The 24,870-nt window shown below is 44.2% G+C and overlaps 1 protein-coding gene across 1 annotated transcript; it reads right to left on the bottom strand.

Moving 5' to 3' along the window:
• Window positions 1-3,232: 3,232 nt before the first annotated feature.
• POLR2G (RNA polymerase II subunit G) lies at window positions 3,233-24,751 on the bottom strand. The gene is made up of 8 exons (XM_040410767.1): window positions 24,619-24,751; window positions 21,829-21,938; window positions 18,448-18,607; window positions 18,010-18,060; window positions 14,308-14,373; window positions 4,604-4,675; window positions 3,681-3,714; window positions 3,233-3,428 (listed from the first exon to the last, which is right to left on the bottom strand). Exons 1-8 carry the CDS (start codon window positions 24,628-24,630, stop codon window positions 3,415-3,417), a joined length of 519 nt encoding a protein of 172 aa, XP_040266701.1. The 5' UTR covers window positions 24,631-24,751; the 3' UTR covers window positions 3,233-3,414.
• Between the last annotated feature and the right edge of the window lie 119 nt (window positions 24,752-24,870).

Raw genomic sequence — 24,870 nt, 5'->3', positions numbered from 1 at the left:
AGAAGTAGTTTGGAATCCAAATGCGTAAAAAATGCCCTGTGAAATCGGAAAGATACTCATTGGAATTCTGGCCCCTTTGTGCACCTAGGCTGCAAAAAAGTGTCACACATGTGGTATCGCCGTACTCAGGAGAAGTAGGGCAATGAGTTTTGGGGTGTATTTTTACATATACCCATGCTGGGTGAGAGAAATATCTCTGTAAAAGACAACTTTTCCCATTTTTTTTTTTATACAAAGTTGTCATTTTACAGAGATATTTCTCTCACCCAGCATGGGTATATGTAAAAATACACCCCAAAACGCATTGCCCTACTTCTCCTGAGTACGGCGATACCACATGTGTGACACTTTTTTGCAGCCTAGGTGCACAAAGGGGCCCAAATTCCAATGAGTATCTTTCCGATTTCACAGGGCATTTTTTACGCATTTGGATTCCAAACTACTTCTCATGCTTTAGGTCCCCTAAAATGCCAGGGCAGTATAAATACCCCACAAGTGACCCCATTTTGGAAAGAAGACACCCCAAGGTTTTCTGTGAGGGGTGTCTGCTGCTGATCGGGTTGCCCGCTGTCAGTGACAGCAGGGCAACCCAGAGAGAAGGCAGGGACAGTGCCCAGGTGTCCCTGCCTTCTGGATCGCTGCATACACGGCGCTCACCGAACGCTGTGTATGCAGAGCAGGAAGCGCGTTCCAGCCCGGCGGTCATGTGACCGGAGAGTGCAGGAGCTGTGTGAGGTCTTTCAGAGACCTCGATCAGCCCTGCACTGAGGCTGTACAGCGTTGTATTCTGCTGTACAGCCTCTCTGGGGGGTGTATTTCTCCTGTAACTGGGGCTACTATGTCAGCCCCAGTTACAGGAGAAATCAAAAGTGAAAAAAAAAAAAAAAAAGGGAAGTAAATGTCCCCCAGAGGTCTTGTATGACCTTATGGGGGACGAAAAGTGTAAAATAAAAAAATAAAGGGTTGAAAAAAATAAAATAAAACAAAAAGGTTTCACATGTAAAAAAAAAAAATAATAATTCCCCAAGTAAGGAATAAAAAAAAAAAAGTTAAAAATAAAATAGACATATTTGGTATTGCCGCGTCCGTAAATAACAGCTCTATAAAAATATCACATGACCTAACCCCTCGGGTGAACACCGTAAAAAAAAAAAAGTCAAAACAAGCAATTTTTGTCACCTTACATCACAAAAAGTGCAACACCAAGTGATCAAAAATGCGTATGTCCCACAAAATGGTACCAATAAAACCGTCACCTCATCCCGCAAAAAATCTCTCCAAAAATAAAAAAAAACTATAGCTCTCAGAACATGAACACATTAAAACAATTTTTTGTTTCAAAAATGCTATTATTGTGTAAAACTTTAATAAATAAGAAAAAGTATACATATTAGGTATCGCCACGTCCGTAACAATCTGCTCTATAAAAATGTCACTTGACTGAACCCCTCAGGTGAACGCTGTAAAAATAAATAGAAACTGTGCTAAAACAACCAATTTTTTGGTCACCTTGCCCCATGAAGTGTTATAATGAATGATCAAAAAATCATATGTACCCAAAAATAGTAGCAATTAAACTGGCACCTTATCCCCTAGTTTCCAAAATGGGATCACTTCTTGGGGGTTTCTACTGTAAGGGTGCATCAGGGGGCTTCAAATGGGACATGGCATCTAAAAACCATGTGGAGTTCCTTTCCTTCTGCGCCCTGCCGTGTGCCCATACAGCAGTTTATGACCACATGTGGGGTGTTTCTGTAAACTACAGAATCAGGGCCATAAATATTGAGTTTGGTTTGGCTGTTAACCCTTGCTTTGTAACTGGAAAAAAAAAAATTAAAATGGAAAATCTGCCAAATAATGTGAAATTGTATCTCTATTTTCCATTAATTCTTGTGGAACACCTAAAGGGTTAACAGTTTGTAAAATCAGTTTTGAATACCTTGAGGGGTGTAGTTTCTAGAATGGGGTCATTTTTGGGTGGTTTCTATTATGTAAGCCTCGCAAAGTGACTTCAGACCTTAACTGGTCCCTAAAAATTGGGTCTTTGAAAAATTTCAAGATTTGCTTCTAAACTTCTAAGCCTTGTAACGTCCCCAAAAAATAAAATATCATTCCCAAAATGATCCAAACATGAAGTAGACATATGGGGAATGTAAAGTAATAACTATTTTTGCAGGTATTACTATGTATTATAGAAGTAGAGAATTTGAAACGTGGAAATTTGCAATTTAAAAAAATAAATTGGCAAATTTGGTATTTTTTTTATAAATAAATGGATTTGTACTAATATGTGACAAAAAAAAAAAAAAAAATATCTCAGAATGGCCTGGATAAGTTAAAGCGTTTTAAAGTTATCAGCACTTAAAGTGACACTGGTCAGATTTGCAAAAAATGGCCTGGTCCTTAAGGTGAAATAGGGCCAAGTCCTTAAAGGGGTTAATGAGTGAGATTTTTTTTTTTAAAGATTTTCATTCCACCCTCTTTAGGAAGAACGGGATGGAAAAAAGTCTTAGGGCACGTTCACACGACTGTTGGTGTCCCGTTCCCGTATTGCGGATCCGCAATACACAGGCACCATTCCGTTGTCATTCCACAGCATGGATGCGGACCCATTCATTTCAATGGGTCTGCAAATCCAGAGATGCGGAACGGAAGCACTACAAAGTGCTTTCTGGGGTTTCGTTAGAGCATGCTCTATCTTTTTGCGGAACTGAGGGATTGTGGACCCATTCAAGTGAATGGGTCTGCGATCCCCACGCGCCTGCCCCACGGAAGGTGCCCGTGCGTTGCGGACCACAATTTGCGGTCCACAGCACGGGCTTCACACGGTCGTGTGAATGAGCCCTTAAAAAGCTCTGTCTCTGATGCCATCAGATGTAAGGCAGCTATTCTATAAGTCAATGTTAGACCCTATAAATAGGCCTCGAGACATGACTAGGATAATAAATAAGCCAGCACCGCATCTGCAGGCAGCTGTTTCGGGGTGATTACTCTGCACTGATGAGGGGCAGTGTACTGACTTGAGAGTCAAGGCCTATTTAAAGAGTCAAACACTGACATATAGGAAAGCTGCCTTACATCTGGTGGCATCAGAGCTCATTTGCATCCCTGGAATTCTGGAAGAAAGAGCATGTACGGCCTATCAGCCGCCTCGCTATCCCCAAGCTGAGATAGTTCTTCCCCCCCAAACCCCTTTCTGGGATTCATTCTTTATCAAACAAATTTAAAAAGACACTGTCATCCAATTTCTTTAATAAAATAACATTCTGTCAGAAACAGAGCTCACATATTCAATATCAAAACCGATACAGCATTAATTCCAGCTGAATTACCACTACAAATGAAAGAAACAGCTGAAACACATTATACAGAACGTAAAATAACTTCTTCCAAGTGCAAAAGTCCGAGAGCACCTCAGCTGACCAGACCTGTAAGAGACGAGAGGAGAAGAAGAAGAGGTTAACCATGAATCAGTTGATTTTGTTAAAGGGGTGCCATCACTGATGACATAGTATCCCGACTGGAAATGACAGAGGTGGGAGACAGATTACAGAGACCCCCCACCCATGTGACATGCATGGTCACTTTAAAATGTAAGGGCTACATGGCAGCAAGCTGCATATTTATTAATACATGAGAGAAGTATACTTATTAGAGGAGGTCTGGTTAGTGGCACTTACCCAGATAATCATCCATCAGAGAGCCAATAGCGAACTGTAAAGAACAAAGAGAAATTAGGATCCGGAATAAAGCACCGACAGCGCCTGCTATAAGCCATGGTTCACACAGGAGATTCAGACAACGGAGTGCGGTCTGGGAAAAACTGTCCAGGTGTCGCTGCATCTCCAGACTGGGGCTTATCTGACCCTCTCACAGAATAATAGTGATTTATGATTCTTTCGGTTCTTGTCTGGCCCTGGGTCTGTTGCACTGTACTCATATCATCATGTAAGTACAATATCGTGGACCAGTAAGTATCCGAACAGCTGCAGCAAGGTCAAGTGAATAACACTTAGGGCTCGTGCACACGAACGTTTTTTGCGGTTCCGTATACGGAACCATTCATTTCAATGGTTCCGCAAGAAAAACAGAATGTACTCAGTGAGCATTCCGTTTCCGTATGTCCGCAATTCTGTTTTTGCTAGATTTAGAATCTTGTCTGCAAATCACGGTCCGTGGCTCCATTCAAGTCAATGGGTCCGCAAAAAAAAAAAAAAAAAAAAGGAACACATACAGAAATGCATCCGTATGTCTTCCGTAGACGTTCCGTTTTTTTTTTGCGGAACCATCTATTGAAAATGTTATGCCCAGCCAAATTTTTTCTATGTAATTACTGTATAGGCCATACGTAAAAACGGAAACAAAAAAACAGAACGGATCCGGAAAAAAACGGCTCGCAAAACACTGAAAAAGCCATACGGTCGTGTGAAAGAGGCCTTATTCTGATATGTCAATCCATTCTGACCTTTTACTGGACAATCCTTTTAGGAGCACAAGTGACGGGTGTCCCAATTCTGCTCCAGAACGAATTGGCTTCTGTCCTCCAGTCTTTTTTTAAGTCAAAAATAATCATTAATCTGCAGAAAATTCAAACTGCACTTACTATGTCGTTCTTATCCACTCTGGTTCCAACAATTTTAAGGCGAATCTCATCATCCTGCTGAATAACCACATCCTACCAAAAATAAAATAAAAAAATATAATATATATTTATACACACACACACACACACACACACACACACACACACACACACTATTCAAACCAATGAACTCTGTACAACACAAATCACTATAGAAAAAAAATCCTATATATTCAAAGCATTAGGAAAAAAGCCAATCCATACAAATCTCATTGCGTCCGACCTACTCAACAAATGGACACATATATAAACACCCCTATATAACTGTGGAGACCGTCATCAGGGCTGTTCTCACACATCTGCTTTGATCTGATGTCTTCTGCATCCTTCATTCATAATACACTTGGATGCATTCTCAATATGTTTTTGTTTCAACCAGAGAGACTAATCTAGATAAACCATTTAGTCATCACCTCTCCTGACGTGTTTGTTTCAGTAACTACTGGAATTCCCAATGAAATAACAATTGGGGAGCATCACATCTTATATTAGGGTTCAGTGAATTGACCTTCGGATCATAGATTCAAAGCAGATTCGTAAAAAAAAAAAAAAAAAAAACACACAACATTGTAATGCTGTTTCCATGTACATCATTAAAATGTATGTGCTCCGAGTAGAAAAACGTAGAGAATTTCTATCTGCGTATTTAAAAAAAAATTTAAAATAGGAATCCAAAGTTGGTATCGGTACTGGCTGGTTCCTATTTTAAAATGTTTTAAATACGCAGATAGGGATACCGTAGTAATTTACAGAGTTTGGCCGAAACATAGTTTTCATACATGCAGCACATACAGTACAGACCAAAAGTTTGGACACACCTTCTCATTCAAAGAGTTTTCTTTATTTTCATGACTATGAAGGCATCAAAACTATGAATTAACACATGTGGAATTATATACATAACAAACAAGTGTGAAACAACTGAAAATATGTCATATTCTAGGTTCTTCAAAGTAGCCACCTTTTGCTGTGATTACTGCTTTGCACACTCTTGGCATTCTCTTGATGAGCTTCAAAAGGTAGTCACCTGAAATGGTCTTCCAACAGTCTTGAAGGAGTTCCAAGAGATGCTTAGCACTTGTTGGCCCTTTTGCCTTCACTCTGCGGTCCAGCTCACCCCAAACCATCTCGATTGGGTTCAGGTCCGGTGACTGTGGAGGCCAGGTCATCTGGCGCAGCACCCCATCACTCTCCTTCATGGTCAAATACTGTAGCCCTTACTTTCAAAGTTTTCCCAATTTTTCGGCTGACTGACCTTCATTTCTTAAAGTAATGATGGCCACTCGTTTTTTTCTTTACTTAGCTGCTTTTTTCTTGCCATAATACAAATTCTAACAGTCTATTCAGTAGGACTATCAGCTGTGTATCCACCTGACTTCTCCTCAACGCAAAAGATGGTCCCAACCCCATTTCTAAGGCAAGAAATCCCACTTATTAAACCTGACAGGGCACACCTGTGAAGTGAAAACCATTTCAGGGGACTACCTCTTGAAGCTCATCAAGAGAATGCCAAGAGTGTGCAAAGCAGTAATCAAAGCAAAATATGGCTACTTTGAAGAACCTAGAATATGACATATTTTCAGTTGTTTCACACTTTCAGTTGTTTCACACAGTGTGAATCTACAATTTTCGTAGTCATGAAAATAAAGAAAACTCTTTGAATGAGAAGGTGTGTCCAAACTTTTGGTCTGTACTGTACATTTTAATACTGTACCAGAAACAGCATTACAAAAGAAGTTTAAAGGGAGTCTTCCACCTCCATCTGGCCATATACAGTGATTACATTGTCCTATAGCACACCTATACATGAATGTAATGGTACCTTTGTTATTTTATTTAGACTTGCAGAAGCTGGAAAAACAAAGTTTAAAGGGATTATATATAAATGAGGCAAGTAAGGTGCCCAAGGGGCTGTTACTAACGTTTCTGGTGCCCAGCCACGCCCGCATCCTCCAAGACGTCAAAAAGTTAGAGCGCCATAATCTCACGCATGCGCGAGTACGCCGCATGTCAGTGCAGGCATAGTGTTCCTTCCCTGCGCTGGCATCAGCCTTAGGGAACGAACTGCGCATGCGCTAGCTACAAGATTACGGCGCTGTAACTTTGTGACATCGGGGAGCAAGGAGAAGATTCGGAGGATGCGGGTGGTGCTGGGCGCCTTCACAGTAGGCGTGGCACTAGAAACATTAGTAACAGCCCCTTGGGCACTAATTATTGTGGACGTGCTAGCGGCGATCTAGCAGCGCATGTCCGCAGCTCTATAGGCAAAATCCAGGTGACAGAATCCCTTTAATTCATATGCAAATGAGCACTTGCAAAGTGCCCAAGGGCGGTGTTCACCGTGTTGGAGCCCAGGCTGCGCAGCTTTTTTCATTAGTTCCCCGCCCCAGCCTCTGCCTGCCCTCCTATTCTCTTGCACCATCCTTCAGTCTGGCCGAGATTCCGCGCCTGCGCACTGCGATGCCCATTGTGGGCACGGCATCGCTTTAACTACTGCGCATGCCAGTAGGCAAGGGGGCGTTCGGCAGCACATGCGCAGTAATACAAAAGGTACCATTACATTCATGTATAGTTGTGCTATAGGACAATGTAAGCGCTGTATATGGCCATATGGAGGTGACAGACTCCCTTTAACGAATCGACCTTGGATCTGGTACTAGTACGGCGCTGGTCGGGAAAGCGTTAAAGGGCTATGCTCAAGGTAGTTCATCACTATCAGATCGGTGGGAGTCTTACACCCCCCTGTTGATCAGCACTGGAACCAAGCAGCTCTGCCCATTGTGTAGTGGAGGAAGCCAATCACTGCAGTGCTGCTCCTGGTTACGTGACTGACAGCAGCTCCGTCCACAGCGAACCTGAGCTACAGGGTAACAGCGGATTCACTGGCCTATCCACTGGCTATCACTAACAAAATCTTTGAACTCCCATTTAGTAGTAACTGTGGAAGGCCGGGTCTTTAAAGATGGTACCCGCTCCCAAGCAGAGCGGGCGCCATAGCCACGGGGTGCCAGCCGTTTCATACAGCAGACACCTGCGGCTAATGTCACATTACACTTTAGATGCAGTGGTCAATCCTGACCACAGCATCTGAGCGCTGTAAATACTGGAAGCACATGCTTCCGGTAATGCTCCGGCTCCCAGTGCGGCGAGCGGAGGAGCTGGAGCTTGTGTGCAGCAACCCCCGTCATAGTGAACGAGAGGAGGCTGCTGCTCAATGTTTTCTATGGCGCCCTTGCCTGTAGCAGGCTATGTGAATGGAAGAAAAAGAAATAAATCTTGTTCTGGGAAGGCAGGGAGTGCAAAAGAAAAGTGTAAAAACAAAGAAGGAACCATGGTCACTATTGAAAGAGGCATCTGAGGGACTAAATGGCCAGGATCAGAGTTATCTTGTTGTAAGTAGTATAACACAGCCAGCATGCACCATGTGTGGAGAGGCCTCTGCTCCTGAGCCCACTCTATACATACCCAGTGCATCTACATGCAAGTCAGATTGCGTTAAGGTGGTTTAACTCGTTCTCTACCAGCGCCGTGCATGTACGGCTCTGGCTTAAATACCAGTGCACGGTGCGCTTATCGGACGGGTGCAGGAGCTGCGCCCGCCCGATCAGCTGCAGGGGTGCGTCAGTGACTAATAGCCAGACCCCTGCTGTACGCGCCGGCATCGGTGAAAACACTGATGCTGGTGCATTAGCCCTAGATGTGCCGCGGTCAGCGCTGACTGCGGCACATGCAATGTCCATGCAGGGAGGGAGCACCCATCGGGTCTCCATGCTGCTGTGACGGAGGTCCAAGGCCTTCCCTAGGCATCGTGGCTGCCATCAGTGTTAGCCTGTGAGATCCAGCCCCCTGGATCTCACAGGCAGGAAGGCTGTAAGTGTATTACAGTGGGAATACACTTACAGCCAATGCATTACAATACAGAAGTTTGTAAAGTAAAAAAAATAAAAAATAAAATAATGGCCCGTAAATCAATCCATCAAAACCTGCGCTGCAAAAGCCATATGGCTCTCCTTTTCTGAATCCTGCCATGTGTCCCCACAGCAGTTTACCACCACATATGGGGTGTTGCCGTATTCAGAAGAAAATGGGTAACAAATTATGGTGTGCTTTTTCTCCTGTTACCCCTTGTGAAAATGAAATTTGGGGCTAAAGAAACTTTTCATTTTCACAGCCGTTTCCAAATTCCATAAAAAGCTTAGGGGGTCAAAGTGCTCAGTACCCCCCCACCCCCTTCTTTAAGGGGTGTAGGGGTACACCAGGGTTTCTTCAAATACAAAATGGTGCCCATTCTAGCAAAATCTTCCTCCAAAATCCATATGGCGCTGCTTTCCTTGACCACTGGGACATGCCCATAGAGCAGTTTACCGCCACATATGGGGTATTTCTGTAAACTGCAGAATCAGAGTAATGCATATTGAGGTTTATTTTGCTGCTAACCCTTGCTGTGTTGCAAGAAAAGATTGATTAACCTCTTGGGGACACATGACATACCAGTACGTCATGATGTCCCGGCACTTAAGAACACATGACGTAACGGTACGTCATGTGTAGTTCCGATCACCGCGCAGCCTGCTGAAATCAATCAGCATGCACCCTGGGACAACGCGTGACACCCCCCTGTATCAGCAATTGCGGCAGACCTGCGGTTTGCTGCGTTTCCGGGTTATTCGGGTCTCTGGGGGACCCGATAACCCGGAACAGGATGGTGATCGGTGGTGTGATAATCACCTCTCAGGACCGCTTATGATTGGCTGCAGGGCGGGCGGGAAGTTCAAATTATTGCAGCACTCCTCTCCTCCTCCTTTCTATGTCCAGGAGTGAGGACCCTGCGATCGGATCTCTAGAGCCAGCACCCCCATCTGTGCCCAGCACCCCCTTCTGACCCTCCACAGTGCCATCTGACACTAAAAGTTATTTAGGGAAAGGTTAGGTTAGGCAGCGATATTCAGGGAAAGTTTAATGTTGCATCACCCTATTTGGGTGTATGGGGTCCACAGCACAGCTGTGTGACACTAAGCCCCCCAGGGGTGCTGCAGATTGCCCCCCCCCACCCACATTTTTTTGGGGCGCAAGCAGTTTTTTTTTCCTGCGTATGCTGACTGTGGCCGGCACTCTTAGCGCATCGCACACCCCACCGCTGATCAGCTTCTGTCACTGATCAGAGAGTTTGAAAAAAATATATAAAATAATTCACATTTTTTGGGCCTTTTTTTTTTTTCTGTTAGTTTTAGGGCAAAGTCTGCGAACACCCATGCCCCCACACACACTAAATTAAGATTTCCATGCACGCACATACACCCCCCCCCCCCCCCCTTTCCCCTATGGCCCCCTGGATGTTCTCGGCCAAGGAGGCATATGCCCAGCTTGCCTCCGACTCAGAGAGCCCCAGTGAGGACGAGGATGACCCCCCCTTTCCCCTTTTGTTATCCGCATCATCATCATCTAGCGATAATGAGCCCCCAATGCGGCGGAGACACCGCCAGGCGGAGCAATGTGACCACCATGCTAGGGACGCAGTAGGCCCACACTAGTAGGAGAAGCTCTGGGGCTCGTACTAGTTTTCCGGTCCACCAGTTAAGTCCACCGGAGCCCCCTACCGGTGAACTTGCATGGTGTAACCCAGAGCATTTTGAGCCTGCGATTTCTGATTTTGTTGGCCAAGCAGGAATCCAGATTCCCACAGTGGACTTCACTGAATATGACTATATTAGTCTTTTTTTCAGTGACCACTTTGTGAATCTGATGGTGGAGTAAATGAACGTGTTCTTCGCCCAACAGTTCATTGCCCAACACCCGGGCTCCTTTTTGGCTAGGGCCGGTGGATGGACTCCGGTCAGTACAGCCGAGATGACGTTTTGGGGACTCGTGCTGCACATGGGCCTAGTCAAAAAACCCAGTGTCAGGCATTACTGAATTGGTGACGTCCTCTACTAGACCCCACTTTACAGTATGGCCATGACACGTACCCGGTTTGAGGCCATCCGGAAATGCCCCCCGAGGTGATGCCGCCTATGACAGCCTGTACAAAAATCAGGCCGGTCATCGATCACTTTGGGGCCAAATTTTTGGAGGCCTATGTACATGGAAGGGAGGTCGCGGTTGATGAGTCATTGCTTTCAAGGGGAGACTCATTTTCCGACAGTATGTTCCCTCTAAGGCGGCAAGGTATGGCGTGAAGCTGTACAAACTTTGTGAGCGTACCTCAGGGTACACTTACAAGTTTCGGGTGTACGATTCCCGTATTGGACCCCAAGAATGTCCCCCCACTCTGTGTGTTAGCGGGAAACTTGTGTGGGACCTTATGCACCCACTGCTATATAAGGGTTACAACCTGTACGTGGATAACTTTTATACTAGTATCCCCTTGTTCCAGTCCCTCGCCACCAGATCCACGTCCGCTTGTGGGACAGTGCGGAAAAATCAACGCGGCCTCCTTACCCACCCCCTCCAGGTAGAGATCCCCCACCCCCAAACAAAAAACACACAACTGACTCTTAGGCAGAGTTCACACAAACTCATTTTAATGGGTCCGCGATCCGCAAAAAGATAGAACATGTCCTATCTTTTTGCGGAACAGACGTACCCCCACGGAAGCACTCCGTAGTGCTTCCGAGGGGTCCGTCCCGTGCGGCCATTCCGCGATTCCGGAACCATTGAAGTGAATGGGTCTGCATCCGTGATGCGGAATGCACACGGAACTGTGGCTGTGTATTGTGGCCCGCAATACGGCCACGGATCATACACGTTCATGTGAACTTACTACAGAGATACAAAATGTATTTTTTTTTATAAAAAAGAATAGTGTAAAACCTAAATAAATAAGACATTAGGTATCGCCGCGCCCGTAAGAATCTGCTCTATAAAAATACCCCATGACCTAACCCCTCAGATGAACACGGTCAAAAAAAAATTATAAATAAAAACAGTGCCAAAACAGCTATTTTTTGGCCAATTTTCCATTTTAAACTGTTTTTTCCAGTAACAAAGCAAGGGTTAACAGCCAAACAAAACTTAATATTTATTACCCCGATTCTGCAATTTACAGAAATACCCCATATGTGGTCGTAAACTGCTGTATCACCAAACGGCAGGGCGCAGAAGGAAAGGAACGCCGCATGGTTTCTGGAAGGCAGATTTTGATGGTCTTTTTTTGGCACCATGTCCCATTTGAAGAACCCCTGAAGCACCCCTAGAGTAGAAACTCCATAAAAGTGACCCCATCTAAGAAACTACACCCCTCAAGGTATTCAAAACTGATTATACAAACGTTATTAACCCTTTAGGTGTTCAACAGTTTATGGCAAATGGAGATGAAATTTCAGAATTTCTATTTTTGGTAACCTTGCCTCACAAAAATGTAATATAGAGCAACCAAAAATCATATGTACCCTAAAAATAGTCCCAAAAAAAATGCCACCTTATCTCGTAGTTTCCAAAATGAGGTCACTTTTATGGAGTTTCTACTCTATGGGTGCATCAGGGGGGCTTCAAATGGGACATGGTGTAAATAAACCAGTGGAGCAAAATCTGCCTTCTGAGTTCCTTTCCTTCTGCGCCCTGCCGTGTGCCCATACAGCAGTTTATGACCACATGTGGGGTGTTTCTGTAAACTACAGAATCAGGGCCATAAATATAGAGTTTTGTTTAGCTGTTAACCCTTGCTTTGTTACTGGAAAAAAAATAGAAAATTTGCCAAAAAACAAAACAAAAAAAAACGAAATTCTGAAATGTTATCTCTATGTGCCATTAAGGCTGCGTTCACACAGGCGAGATTTCCGCGCGGGTGCAATGCGGTAGGTGAACGCATTGCACCCGCACTGAATCCGGACCCATTCATTTCAATGGGGCTGTTCAGATGAGCGATGATTTTCACGCATCACTTGTGCGTTGCGTGAAAATCGCAGCATGCTCTATATTCTATATTTTTCACGCAACGCAGGCCCCATAGAAGTGAATGGGGTTGCGTGAAAATCGCAAGCATCCGCAAGCAAGTGCGGATGCAGTGAGATTTTCACGCATGGTTGCTAGGTGACAGTCTATTCACTGTATTATTTCCCCTTATAACATGGTTATAAGGGAAAATAATAGCATTCTGAATGCATCGTACAATAGCGCTGGAGGGGTTAAAAAAAATAAACAAATTAACTCACCTTCTCCTCTTGATCGCGAAGTTCCCGGTCTCTTCTTTAATGATAAGTTGTGGGTTAAAGGACCTTTAGTGACGTCAGATCACATGCTCCAATCACATGGTCCATCACCGTGGTGATGTACCATGTGATTGGAGCATGTGATCTGACGTCACCAAAGGTCCTTTAACCCACAACTCATCATACCGGGAACTTCGCGAACAAGAGGAGAAGGTGAGTTAATTTGTTTATTTTTTTTAACCCCTCCAGCGCTATTTTACTATGCATTCTGTATTCAGAATGCTATTATTTTCCCTTATAACCATGTTATAAGGGAAAATAATACAATCTACACAACAACTAACCCAAACCTGAACTTCTGTGAAGAAGTTCGGGTCTGGGTACCACAGTCGGTTTTTTATCACGCGCGTGCAGAACGCATTGCACCCGCGCGATAAAAACTGAACATCGGAACGCAATCGCAGTCAAAACTGACTGCAATTGTGTTCCTACTCGCGCGGGTTTGCCGCAACACACCGGGACGCATCCGGACACGCTCGTGTGAACCCAGCCTAACTCCTGTGGAACACCTAAAGGGTTAACGACGTTTGTAAAATCAGTTTTGTAAACCTTGAGGGGTGTAATTTATAGAATGGGGTCATTTTTGGGTGGTTTCTATTATGTAAGCCTCAAAGTGACTTCACACCTGAACTGGTCCTTAAAAAAAAAAAAAAGGCTTTTTGAAAACTTCTGAAAAAATTTCAAGGATTTGCTTCTAAACTTTTAAGCCTTTTAACGTCCCCAAAAAATAAAAGGTCATTCCCAAAACGATCCAAACATGAAGTAGACATATGGTAAATGTAAAATAATAACTATTTTTGGAGCTATTACTATCTATTATAATAGTAGAAAAATTTAAATTTGCTAATTTTTTGGTAAATTTTATTTTATTTTTTTTTTATAAATAAAAATGAATTTTTTTACTCCATTTTACCAGTGTCATGAAGTACAATATGTGACGAAAAAACAATCTCAGAATGGCCTGGCTAAGTAAAATAGTTTTAAACTTATTCACACAAAGTGACACTGGTCAGATTTGCAAAAAAAAAAAATGGCCTGGTCCTTAAGGGGTTAACAAAAAAAAATAAAAAATAAAAAAAGTGTACCAAAAAAGTGAAATTTTACCTCCATTTTCCTTTAATTCTTGTGGAACACCCCAAGGGTTAACAAGGTTTGTAACATCAGTTTTGAATAATTTAAGGGGTGTCGTTTCTAAAAAGGATTATTTTATAAATAAAAGGTGAAATATAGCGACTCAAATTTGCCACTATCATGAAGTACAATGTGTCACGAGAAAACAATCTCAGAATGGCTTGGATAAGTAAAAGCGTTCCAAAGTTATTACCACAAAGTGACGCATGTCAGATTTGCAAAAAGTGGCCTGGAATTTAAGGTAAAAAGTGACTCTGTAGTAAAAAAGGGTTAATATACAGACAGTGTAAATAAAAATAATAAAAAGAATGCTTGTATAAATCTTACCTCATCTACAGTCTTATAACATGGTGGGTTAGAATTCGGATCAAACTCCATTTCAGATGGGATGGACTGAAACAAGGATGAAAAGACAAAACTCACCTTCACAGCAGAAAAGGCTTAAAAGGGACTGACACTTTCTGGCTACCTGTGACCAATGTGTAGGTAAGCTGACTAGGTGGCACTTACTAGTATAGACTCGTAGATATTCTGTGCAGTTTGCTATATTTCAGAAGCCATGTCCCCTTGTTAGGTAAATCTTCTGTCACATCCATAAGATGGCCGCTAATGGAGGGTCATGTGACCTCCTCTAGTTAAACTCCCCACAGTGCTAGTTCAGATGACTGCTGCACTGTATTTGAATGGAGGAGATCATGCCTAATCACAAGACCTGCCAAACAAGGGGGCATACCCTTAGAAATATAGAAAATGGAGTATAATTTTACCACACAGATTAGTAAGTGCATAGTCGTCTTACAAACACATTGGTCAGAGTATCTTGAAAGCAGACCGCCCCCCAATACAGCTTTTTCCCCACCAGTTTGTGTATGGCAATCATCTGAAACTTTTAAAGGGGTTGTCCAAGATTTTAAGATTGATGGCTTATCCACAGGATAGGTCATCAATATATGTTTGGTGGGGTTCCGATCCAGAGCACCCAATCAACTCTTTGAACTGGCTGTGGTTGATGAGGGCCCCAGCCTCTTCATAGGCCAGTAACATTACATAAATTGGTCACATGGCCCAAGCAGAGCTCAGTCCTATTCAAAAGAATGAGGTGTAATCCCAAGCACAGCCATTATATACGCTGAGCTTGGTAAGCTGTGAGGAGGTCACCAGAGTGCCACAGCCTCTTCAAGCATCTGGGGGTCGGACTCCACCAATCTGATATTGATGCCCTATCCTCAGGATAGGTCATCAATATCAAAATTTCTGATAACCCTTTTAATGTCATTAATGGTTAACTTTAAAATCATTCTGCCCTTGCCATCAACAAATCACAAGATAGAGGTGTGTTTCAGACTACCCCAGACTCCCAGAAATATAACTCTACAATTTCAAGCATTAGTCTTAACATAGCAACTCAAAGACTTCTATCTACTGGTGATTAATATAAGACAGTGAACCTCTTTAAACTGATACCAATTTCATTAAAGTGTAACTGCCGTTTCATTTTTTTTATACACTAATAGTATAGTACACCCTGCTGTATAAGTGCTTTAAAATTTAATCATTTTCAGTTTTACCTGATAACTCCCACAAATGTGTGCCACTTTCCTATTCTACAGCGCTGTCATGTGCAGCCGTCTCCTCTGTATTATAACAAGAGACGGGGAGCACTGGGAGGAGGCGCACAGCCCTGAGTGCCTGGGCTCTGGCAGAAAGTTGAAGGGGGAGAGCTGCTTTAGGCTACTTTAACACTAGCGGCGCAGACCTCCGGCAGGCTGTTCCGTCGGTTGTACAGCCTGTCAGATCAGTCCTGCCGCTAGTGACCGTGTGCCCCCGGACTGCTGCTCCGTCCCCATTGACTACAATGTGGCGGTGCGGAGTTCCAGCGTACGCACAGCGAGAGGCTGCCGGAATAAATGTCGGACATGTACTAGTTTTATTCCGGCAGCCTCTCGCTGTGTGCTGCTGTGACTCCGCCCCGCCCCCATTGTAGTCAATAGGGACGGAGCAGCAGTCCGGGGGCACACGTTCACTAGCGGCAGGACTGATCCGACAGGCTGTTCACCCGACGGAACAGCCTGCCGGAGGTCCGTGCCGCTAGTGTGAAAGTAGCCTTAGATGAGGATATCTCCTGAATGGTAGCAGCTAGAAACATGCAACTGTTTGAAAGCAGACATTCCAGGCTTCCATACAAGATCAGAATGACAGCTGAAGTCCAAGAAACAGAGGAGAAATCACTGTTAGAAAGTCAGGAATAATCGCGGGTAAAATCTCGCACCACTGAGGAAGGGTCCAGGAAAGGACCCCGAAACGCGTTTGGCTACTGCAAGAACCGCACATCAGCTGATGAACATCTGAGACCCCAACACTTTGACAATTGGATCTCAACTTTGTCGCAATTCCGACTTTTTCCAGCGTGGAGGGAACACCTCAACCTCAAACCAGGTCCAGGCTATATAATTGGTGAATACCATCAGGAGACCGTTCATATTGGGGACTATACAACCACCTGAACTACTACAAAAAGCAACTGGAACCAGGTACCGCCAGATCTGACATTGTGAACCACGTGGGACGCCACGGTTAACTCATGTCAGACGGCAACTGAACTATATTAAGAGGTGCAATCTGCTAATTGACCATATGCCGTTTTTGTCCATATGATCGAATTGACCATACCAACCGCTAATTTAATCTACAGTCTTATCTGCTTAAATTATCAAGAACTCCATTGGCGAACTTCCCATTGAATATATAATCGATTATTTTATCGAATATTTTTATTGATTCTTTTTTCCTTGTATCCTAGATGATCGTTAATATTTATTCCTCTAACCTTTCATAATGCTATTGGTATATATTAAATGTATTGACGTATTTTGTGTCGCTTAACATTTTAGCATTTATGATTGTTGTATTACTTATCTAGTACTTTTATCTTATTGTTTTAATATAGATTTTAATTGTTTAGATTATAAATAGGTGTAATAAATATTATCTCTGTCTCATACCACTTGCTTCGTGTCTCTGTCTGGCCCAGGTGGTGAGTGCTCAGCCTTTCCATAAAAAAAAAAAAAAAATCTGCTTTTACTTTTAGCTTGATTCACAGCATCCCGATCCGTAATATCTTCCCCTGTACTGAACAGATTGCTGTCATTCTGGTATTGTCTGAAAGCTTGGAATGTCAGCTTTCAGCCAATACAAAGCCATAGCTGGTACCAAACCAGAGATATGAGCAGTTAAAGCAGCCACCCCCCTCCCCGTCAGTGTGGAGGAGAATGAGGGAGCAGCTGCAGAGCTGACAGGCTGCAGAAGTTGAGAAAAATATATGGAAATGTGTGTGACATCAATATAGTAATCCACATAATAAAATGATGTTAGTTTTACCACAAAGTGAACGCCACAAAATAATGTAAAAAATAAAATAAAAATAAATATTTTTTTTTATCTTTCCCCCTAAAACTAAATAAAAATTATTGAATACACTATATATACACCCCAAAATGGTTCCTAAAAAAAAAAAACTTTTAATGTGACAATTAATAGGCTAAAACAAATGCTTACTGATTGTATGTAATTGCAGGGCTTATCTGGTTAGCTGTATGTGAGAGGATACACACTGCTCTGAGGTAGTGGGGGGAGTTATCTGCATTCCGATTGGTCTTGTCTGTCTCTGGTTAGCTGTATGTGAGAGGATACACACTGCTCTGGGGTAGTGGGCGAAGTTATCTGCATTTTGCTTGGTCCTGTTAGTTCAGGAGGAGAGCAAGGGCTTATGGGAAGTGAGGGAAATACAGGATTGCCTCAAGGACAGGCCAAAGATCACAGGAAGAGCAGCAGATGCCATTTTGGGTAGAAGCTGAAATGCAGGCACAGAGAAATAGGATTGCCAAGAACTGAATACAGACATCAGAAAGGTAAAATTACCTGAAAAATAAAGCTTCATGAATATCTTCCCTTCAGCATCACATGTTAGGAATTTCATTTTTTGTAGTGAAATGGCAGTTACACTTTAAGATCTGGAACTATTATGCTTACATGTCTAGAGATAAAACACGCCATAGGTCCAATCTCTGTGAACAATCCAACCTGAAAAAAACAAAAACAAACCTTTATTGAAGGGGTAATCTACAGTAAAGTGTTCTTTTCATTACTCTATTACTCTAGCTCCCATTCCTCTTTGGATAGTTTTTTTTTGTCAAATTTACCTAATTTGCCGTTTTCTATTATCCCCCATGCTTGAATCCTACTTCCTGGTTTGTCATAGGCATGATGGGACAGCAGATCAGGACACTAACCACAACCCTGGTTCTTACCAATAATGTGTCCTAAATTACAAGGTTCCAACGCAGGACGTAACCAATAGCAACTCAACACAGATTTGTCACAGGGTAACATGTTATTCATTCCAGCTACATTCAGATCTATACAACAGGCAACTCAAAAGGGATGTGTAGTTGTGCATGGCCCACTCACCTTATTGACTTGGGTAACTACAGCATCGACTACTTCTCCCTTAAAGGGGCGGAAAACAATAGCCTTATATTTGACAGGATACAGCACAAAGCCTCTGCCAGGCTGGATAACCCCAGCACCAATATTGTCAATGGTGGTGACCGCGATCACAAAACCATACCTGAGAAAGGAGAAGAATAAATAGGGCATGAAGACCAGGGAACAGAGTAGTAATGGAAAAGGTGCTGCACTGGTTTTCCAGGGCTCTTACAATGATGACCTATCCACAGCCTATTCATATAGCTGATCGGCAGCAGCACTGGGTGTCAGACCCCCACTGATTAGGTACTGATGATCTATCCTGAGTAGATTTGTTGCGATACCAAATTTTTGATTAGATTTCGATACCATAAAAAAGTACTGCCATACTAGATACCACGCGAAAAAAAAAAAAAAAGACACGTGCATTCCGCTTTTTTTTTTTTAAATGCCGAATCGCGCCTTTTTTTTTTTGGCATTCACCGCATAGATTTTTTTCTATTTTAATAGTTTGGACTTTTCGGATGTGGCGATATGTTTATTTATTGTTTATATATTTTATATGTAATTTATACTTAATATTTCTTTTTTTTTTTTTACTTTTTATTTAATAACTATTTTCCCCCTTAGGGGCTAGAACCTGGGATTTTTTCATCCCTTGTCCTATTCACTCTGATAGAGCTCTATCAGGGTGAATAGGACCACACACTCTTCCTGCTGCCCTGTGCATAGTACACACAGCAGCAGGGAGCCGACTATGGCAGCCAGGGCTTCAGTAGCGTCCTGGCTGCCCTGGTAACTGATCGGAGCCCCAGGATTACACTGCTGAGGCTCCGATCAGAACTGCCACTGTCACCAATGAAGGAGGGGAGGGAACCCTGTGGCCACTGCCACCACTGATTTTAATACTGGGGGGGGGGGGTTGAGGGGGAAGGGGGCACTGCGCCACCAATGATTGTAATGCTGGGGGGGCGCACTGCCGCTGATCGCAGCTCCCTGTCAGAGGAACACCGGCACCTCCTCCTGTATTAAAAGTTAAAGACAACCTTTCGTGGGTCCGGACTAAGTTAAGTTACCAGGCTACATAGAGCGGCGCTCAGGGATCTCCCGAACAAATAAAAAAGGTCCTCCTATCATTGGTGGAGCAGTGCGCCCTCCCCTCCTCCAACCTCTCTCCCCCCATTGGCAGCAGCGGCACGGGGGGGGGGGGGGGGGGGGGGGGGGGGAAGAGACTGCTTCCTTCTCCCCTGTGCTGCTGAGGGAACAGGAGCGCGCTCATGTTCAGAGATACTAGACTGCGCAGCCTAGTATCGAAAAAATGGAAATCCCGGTATCGATACAATACCGGGACAAAAGTATAGATTGGGTATCGAAATTTCAATACCCGCAACAACCCTAATCCTGAGAGGTCATTAATATACGAATCCTGGACATCCCCTTTACGAATATTTCTTTAAAGAGCCACTGCAGCAAATCTGGCTAACGGCATAACTACTGTTATTTTTTAAGTAAATGTGAATAGATGAACCTTAGTAATATAAGAAGGTGTCGTTTTCCTCGACTTACAGTAGCCAGTAGTTACTTTCCACATCTACAATTCAATTAAAATACCAGAAAACTCCCCAATCCATTACAAATTTTGTTTTAGACTAATGCAGTAATAACAGGGAAGGAGGAAATGCAGCTGTCCCTTTCACTCCATGGTCTAATGCATGTCATGTAGTACGGCATCCATTTATAATGGAAGCCACAACACGATGCTGTTTGTCGCATGACAGATACCACAGACATCTGACACCACATACTTAGGCTAGTCTCACACTGCAGTTTTGAGATCCAGCAGGGAACAGCCTGTCGGATCTCTCTGCAATCCCATCGCCATCCGGCCCCTTCACTATAATGGGGATCGGCATAGATCTGCCAGCAAACATGCCGAGAATACGCCGGACGAAAACTGCCAGGAGCCTGCTGGACATGTCTTAAAGGGAACCTGTCATCAACTTTCTGCTGACCTCACTGAGGGCAGCATAAAATAGTGACAGAAATGCTGATGTCAGCGGTGTGTCACTCATGAGCTAAAAGTAAGTGGTTGCCGAGAACCAGCATCATAATCATTGCAGCCCAGGCCTGGAAAAGAGTCAAATCTACCTGAGAAGAGTCCTGGTTATTCATAATCTCCTGCTCTCTCCCCCATCTGCTGATGATTGGCAGTTCTCTCCTAGAGAGAAAGGGAGACAACTAGGTAGAAGACGGTCAGTCATCAGCAGGAATTCATGAATAACCAGGACTCTTCTCAGGTGGCCGGGACTCTTTTCCAGGCCCAGTCTGCAATGATTGTGAAGTTGGTTCTCGGCAACCACTTACTTTTAACTTTTAAATGACAGACCGCTGAAATCAACTCACCTGTCTCTACTTTATACTGCCATCATAACGTTGATGACAGGTTCCCTTTAATGCTAGTGTGAATCTAGCCCAACTTATAGTGCGGTCTGTCATGGTTTCTTGTGCTGCTACTCTTTCTGCTGACAATGCCAGCGAAGCGTATTCATGGAAGAGGCTGTGAATTTCCACCTCCGTTCCCAAAGGAAACAAACTGTACTCATGTGTAACCGATCTGGCCTTACATTCCTAGAGTATACAGGTGATTGGCAGGAATCTGATGGACGACACATATATAGACACTTGACAGAGGAAACACACAGCAGGTTCTGGATTTGCTGCTGATTTCATCCTCTACATGGCAAAGGGTGAAATCCAGAAGAGAAGTGCAGCATGCCTTGGATTTAGGTCGTTAGGTTTTTTTACAGCAGGTGGATAAGGTTTCTTAAAATCTCACCCACTTTACAGGTGCTGTGAAATGCTGTGGATTCCCCGCGCACAATTCGGCAGCATATCCGCTACCCGAGAGCACAGCTCAGGCTACTTTCACACTCGCGTTTGGTGCGGATCCGTCATGGATCTACAGACGGATCCGTTCAGATAATACAACCATCTGCATCCGTTCAGAACGGATCCGTTTGTATTATCTTTAACATAGCCAAGACGGATCTGTCTTGAACACCATTGAAAGTCACTGGAGGACGGATCCGTTTTCTATTGTGCCAGATTGTGTCATAGAAAACTGATCCGTTTGGCTCAGTTTCGTCAGACGGACACCAAAACGCTGCTTGTCCGCCTCCAAAGCGGAATGGAGACGGAACGGAGGCAAACTGATGCATTCTGAGCGGATCCTTTTCCATTCAGAATGCATTAGGGCAAAACTGACCCATTTTGAAAACTTGTGAGAGCCCTGAACGGATCTCACAAACGGAAACCAAAACGCCAGTGTGAAAGTAGCCTTAACCCATTATCAGTGACTCTTACTTGCCAGTACAAGTCCCTTCCACCTCGGTGAAAAGCTTTTGTTTTACAGTGTTGAGAAGGTTTGGCCCAAAGTATCTTGGATGTAGAAGAATTTCATGTTCCAGTGAAATCTATGGAAGAATAGCATATATGAAACAATATCTACAAGTACAATGCACCTCTATACTCTCAGGGCTCTTTCACGCAGGCGAGTTTTCTGTCTGGGTACCATGTGTGTAGCAAATGCATAGCATCTGACTGACTCCTGACCCTTTTACTTCAATGGATCTGTGTACATGAGCATCATTTTTCACACATTATCTCTGTGTTCAGGAAAAAAAAAAAAAAATCACAGCATATTCTATATTGTGCATTTTTCACACAGCCCTTCCTCCTTAGAAGTGAATGGGGCTTGCGTGAAAAACTAAAAGCATCCGAATGCAATTCACTTTTCACTGATGGTTGGTAGGAAGTGTTGATTGTTATTCTTCTTTCCGGACAGGAAAAACGCACACACTGAACGGAATCTCAGAAAAACGGATTGAGCTTGCCTGCTAAACCACCAGCTTTTCCCTGAACAGACCCTGACAATCCATCACTTGTGTGAAAGAGGCCTTATACTGAGTGCAATAACTGCCTTGTCCTCTAAAAGGAGGAATACTCAGGTTACCTTACTCCAGCGATGGCAAATAGCCGCCAATAGTCTGACACTAGACAGAAAATGTTGGTCGTTCATAATAAAAGGGGTTGTCGGCAGGTTAACATTTTTTTTTATACGAGGGACAGAACGGGGGAAAGCATTTCTCACCTGGTTCAGGGTCAACACAAAAGAAAATATAATTTCCTGAGTGTGGAAAGTGCAAGAGACGAGTGGGGTGAGCACTTTTAAGGCTACTTTCACACTGTGCTTTACCCTTCTGCTATTGATGATCTCAAAACCAGAGTAAAATGCTTCAGTTTTGTCCCCATTCATTGTCAATGGGGACAAAACTGAACAAACAGGAGCGGGGTACACCAGAATGCACTCCATTCCATTTTGTTGCGTTCCCATGCTGGACACAAAACACAACGTAAGGGCTCTTTCACACTTGCGTTCTTGTCTTCCGGCATAGAGTTCCGTCGTCGGGGCTCTATGCCGGAAGAATCCTGATCAGGATTATCCTAATGCATTCTGAATGGAGAGAAATCCGTTCAGGATGCATCAGGATGTCTTCAGTTCCGGAACGGAACGTTTGTTGGCCGGAGAAAATACCGCAGCATGCTGCGCTTTTTGCTCCGGCCAAAAAATCCGGAACACTTGCCGCAAGGCCGGATCCGGAATTAATGCCCATTGGAAGGCATTGATCCGGATCCGGCCTTAAGCTAAACGTCGTTTCGGCGCATTGCCGGAGCCGACATTTAGCTTTTTCAGAGTGGTTACCATGGCTGCCGGGACGCTAAAGTCCTGACAGCCATGGTAAGTGTAGTGGGGAGTGGGGGAGCAGCATACTTACCGTCCGTGCGGCTCCCCGGGCGCTCCAGAGTGACGTCAGGGCGCCCCAAGCGCATGGATCACGTGATCACATGGATCACGTCATCCATGCGCATGGGGCGCTCTGACGTCATTCTGGAGCGCCCGGGGAGCCGCACGGACTGTAAGTATACCGCTCCCCCGCTCCCCACTACTACTATGGCAACCAGGACTTTAATAGCGTCCTGGGTGCCATAGTAACACTGAAAGCATTTGGAAGACGGTTCCGTCTTCAAATGCTTTCAGTACACTTGCGTTTTTCCGGATCCGGCAGGCACCTCCGGCAACGGAAGTGCATGCCGGATCCCAACAACGCAAGTGTGAAAGAGGCCTTACTAATGCCATCAGTTTGCATACATTTTGCCTGATCCGGCAGGCAGTTCCGGCGACGGAACTGCTTGCCGGATCTCTCTGCCGCAAGTGTGAAAGTAGCTTTAGTCAATGGTGCTGGATCAGTTTTTTGGGAGATGAAGAAAAACGGATCTGGCGTCCATTGTCTTTCAATGGTTTAAAGTGCCGGATCCGCCTTGTTCATTTTAGAGATAATACAACCAGACCCGTTCTGAACAGATGCAGACAGTTGTATATTTACCGGATGCGGTTTTGCTGATCCCCTGCCAGATGTGAAAGTAGCCTAAAGCCATTCTGCCCCTTATATAAAAATGAATTCCTGCCAGACAAGCCCCTCTATGCGCTGCTCCGCACTCCCTCGGGGGCACACCTCTGTATCTCAGGTTGTAGCGGTAAGGGCCTAGCATTGGGGTCCATAATCAGGCAAGGTCCGATGTTCGAGTATATTCACACGCAGCAGATTTGCTATAGATTTTTCTGCAACTGAAATTCTGCTCATCTGAATGGGGAGATTTTGGCAGCAAGCATGATGAATTTGATAGCGACAGAAAATCCTGCTGCGTGTGAACACACCCTTACTGCTCTGTACAGCGCTGTGTGCACGGGTCCAAAAGCGGCTCTGAACATTGCTAGGACCTGTTCACACTGCAGACTTTCCGTCCCGAGTTCGCCACAAACTCCATGTGGAATCCACTCACAATCCTCCATGAGAATCTGCACTGTATTCACAAGCAGCAGAAATCCAGAAGAGCGCACTGGGTTGTCTGTGTGAACATGGCTTTAGCTCCAGATCAGGGGCAGTCAGGTACTGCAGTGTAGCCTGGATGAGCCAATGGGTTTCTAGGCAGTCTCCATAGAAGTCAAAGAAAAGGGTCATTTCCAGGAACACTGGCTCAGCACTAAATCTAACCATATATAATTATATAGGCCACAAGACATGATATACTCACGTGATAAAACATAGCGAACGGTGCGATACACAGGAACCGCTTCTGTCTCCACAGCGCGATCAATAAAGCTTGTTCAAACTAGTTGTTCCAGGGCGGTGTTTCCGCGCTTTACGTCACACCATGTGGGAAGTGACGTAGCGACGACGATGTGTAACTGCCTGTGCTCCGCTTACTGCTGCACTTTGCGGAATATGCGGGGTTTTCACACTCGAGAAGAGGACCACCGGACTACCGCGTTATAAACGGACGAAT

The sequence above is a fragment of the Bufo bufo genome, chromosome 10, assembly GCF_905171765.1.
Source record: "Bufo bufo chromosome 10, aBufBuf1.1, whole genome shotgun sequence".
In the NCBI taxonomy this organism is placed as follows: Eukaryota; Metazoa; Chordata; class Amphibia; order Anura; family Bufonidae; genus Bufo; species Bufo bufo.
Note: the sequence above shows the minus strand (reverse complement) of the source record. Positions and strands in the feature narration are given on the sequence as shown.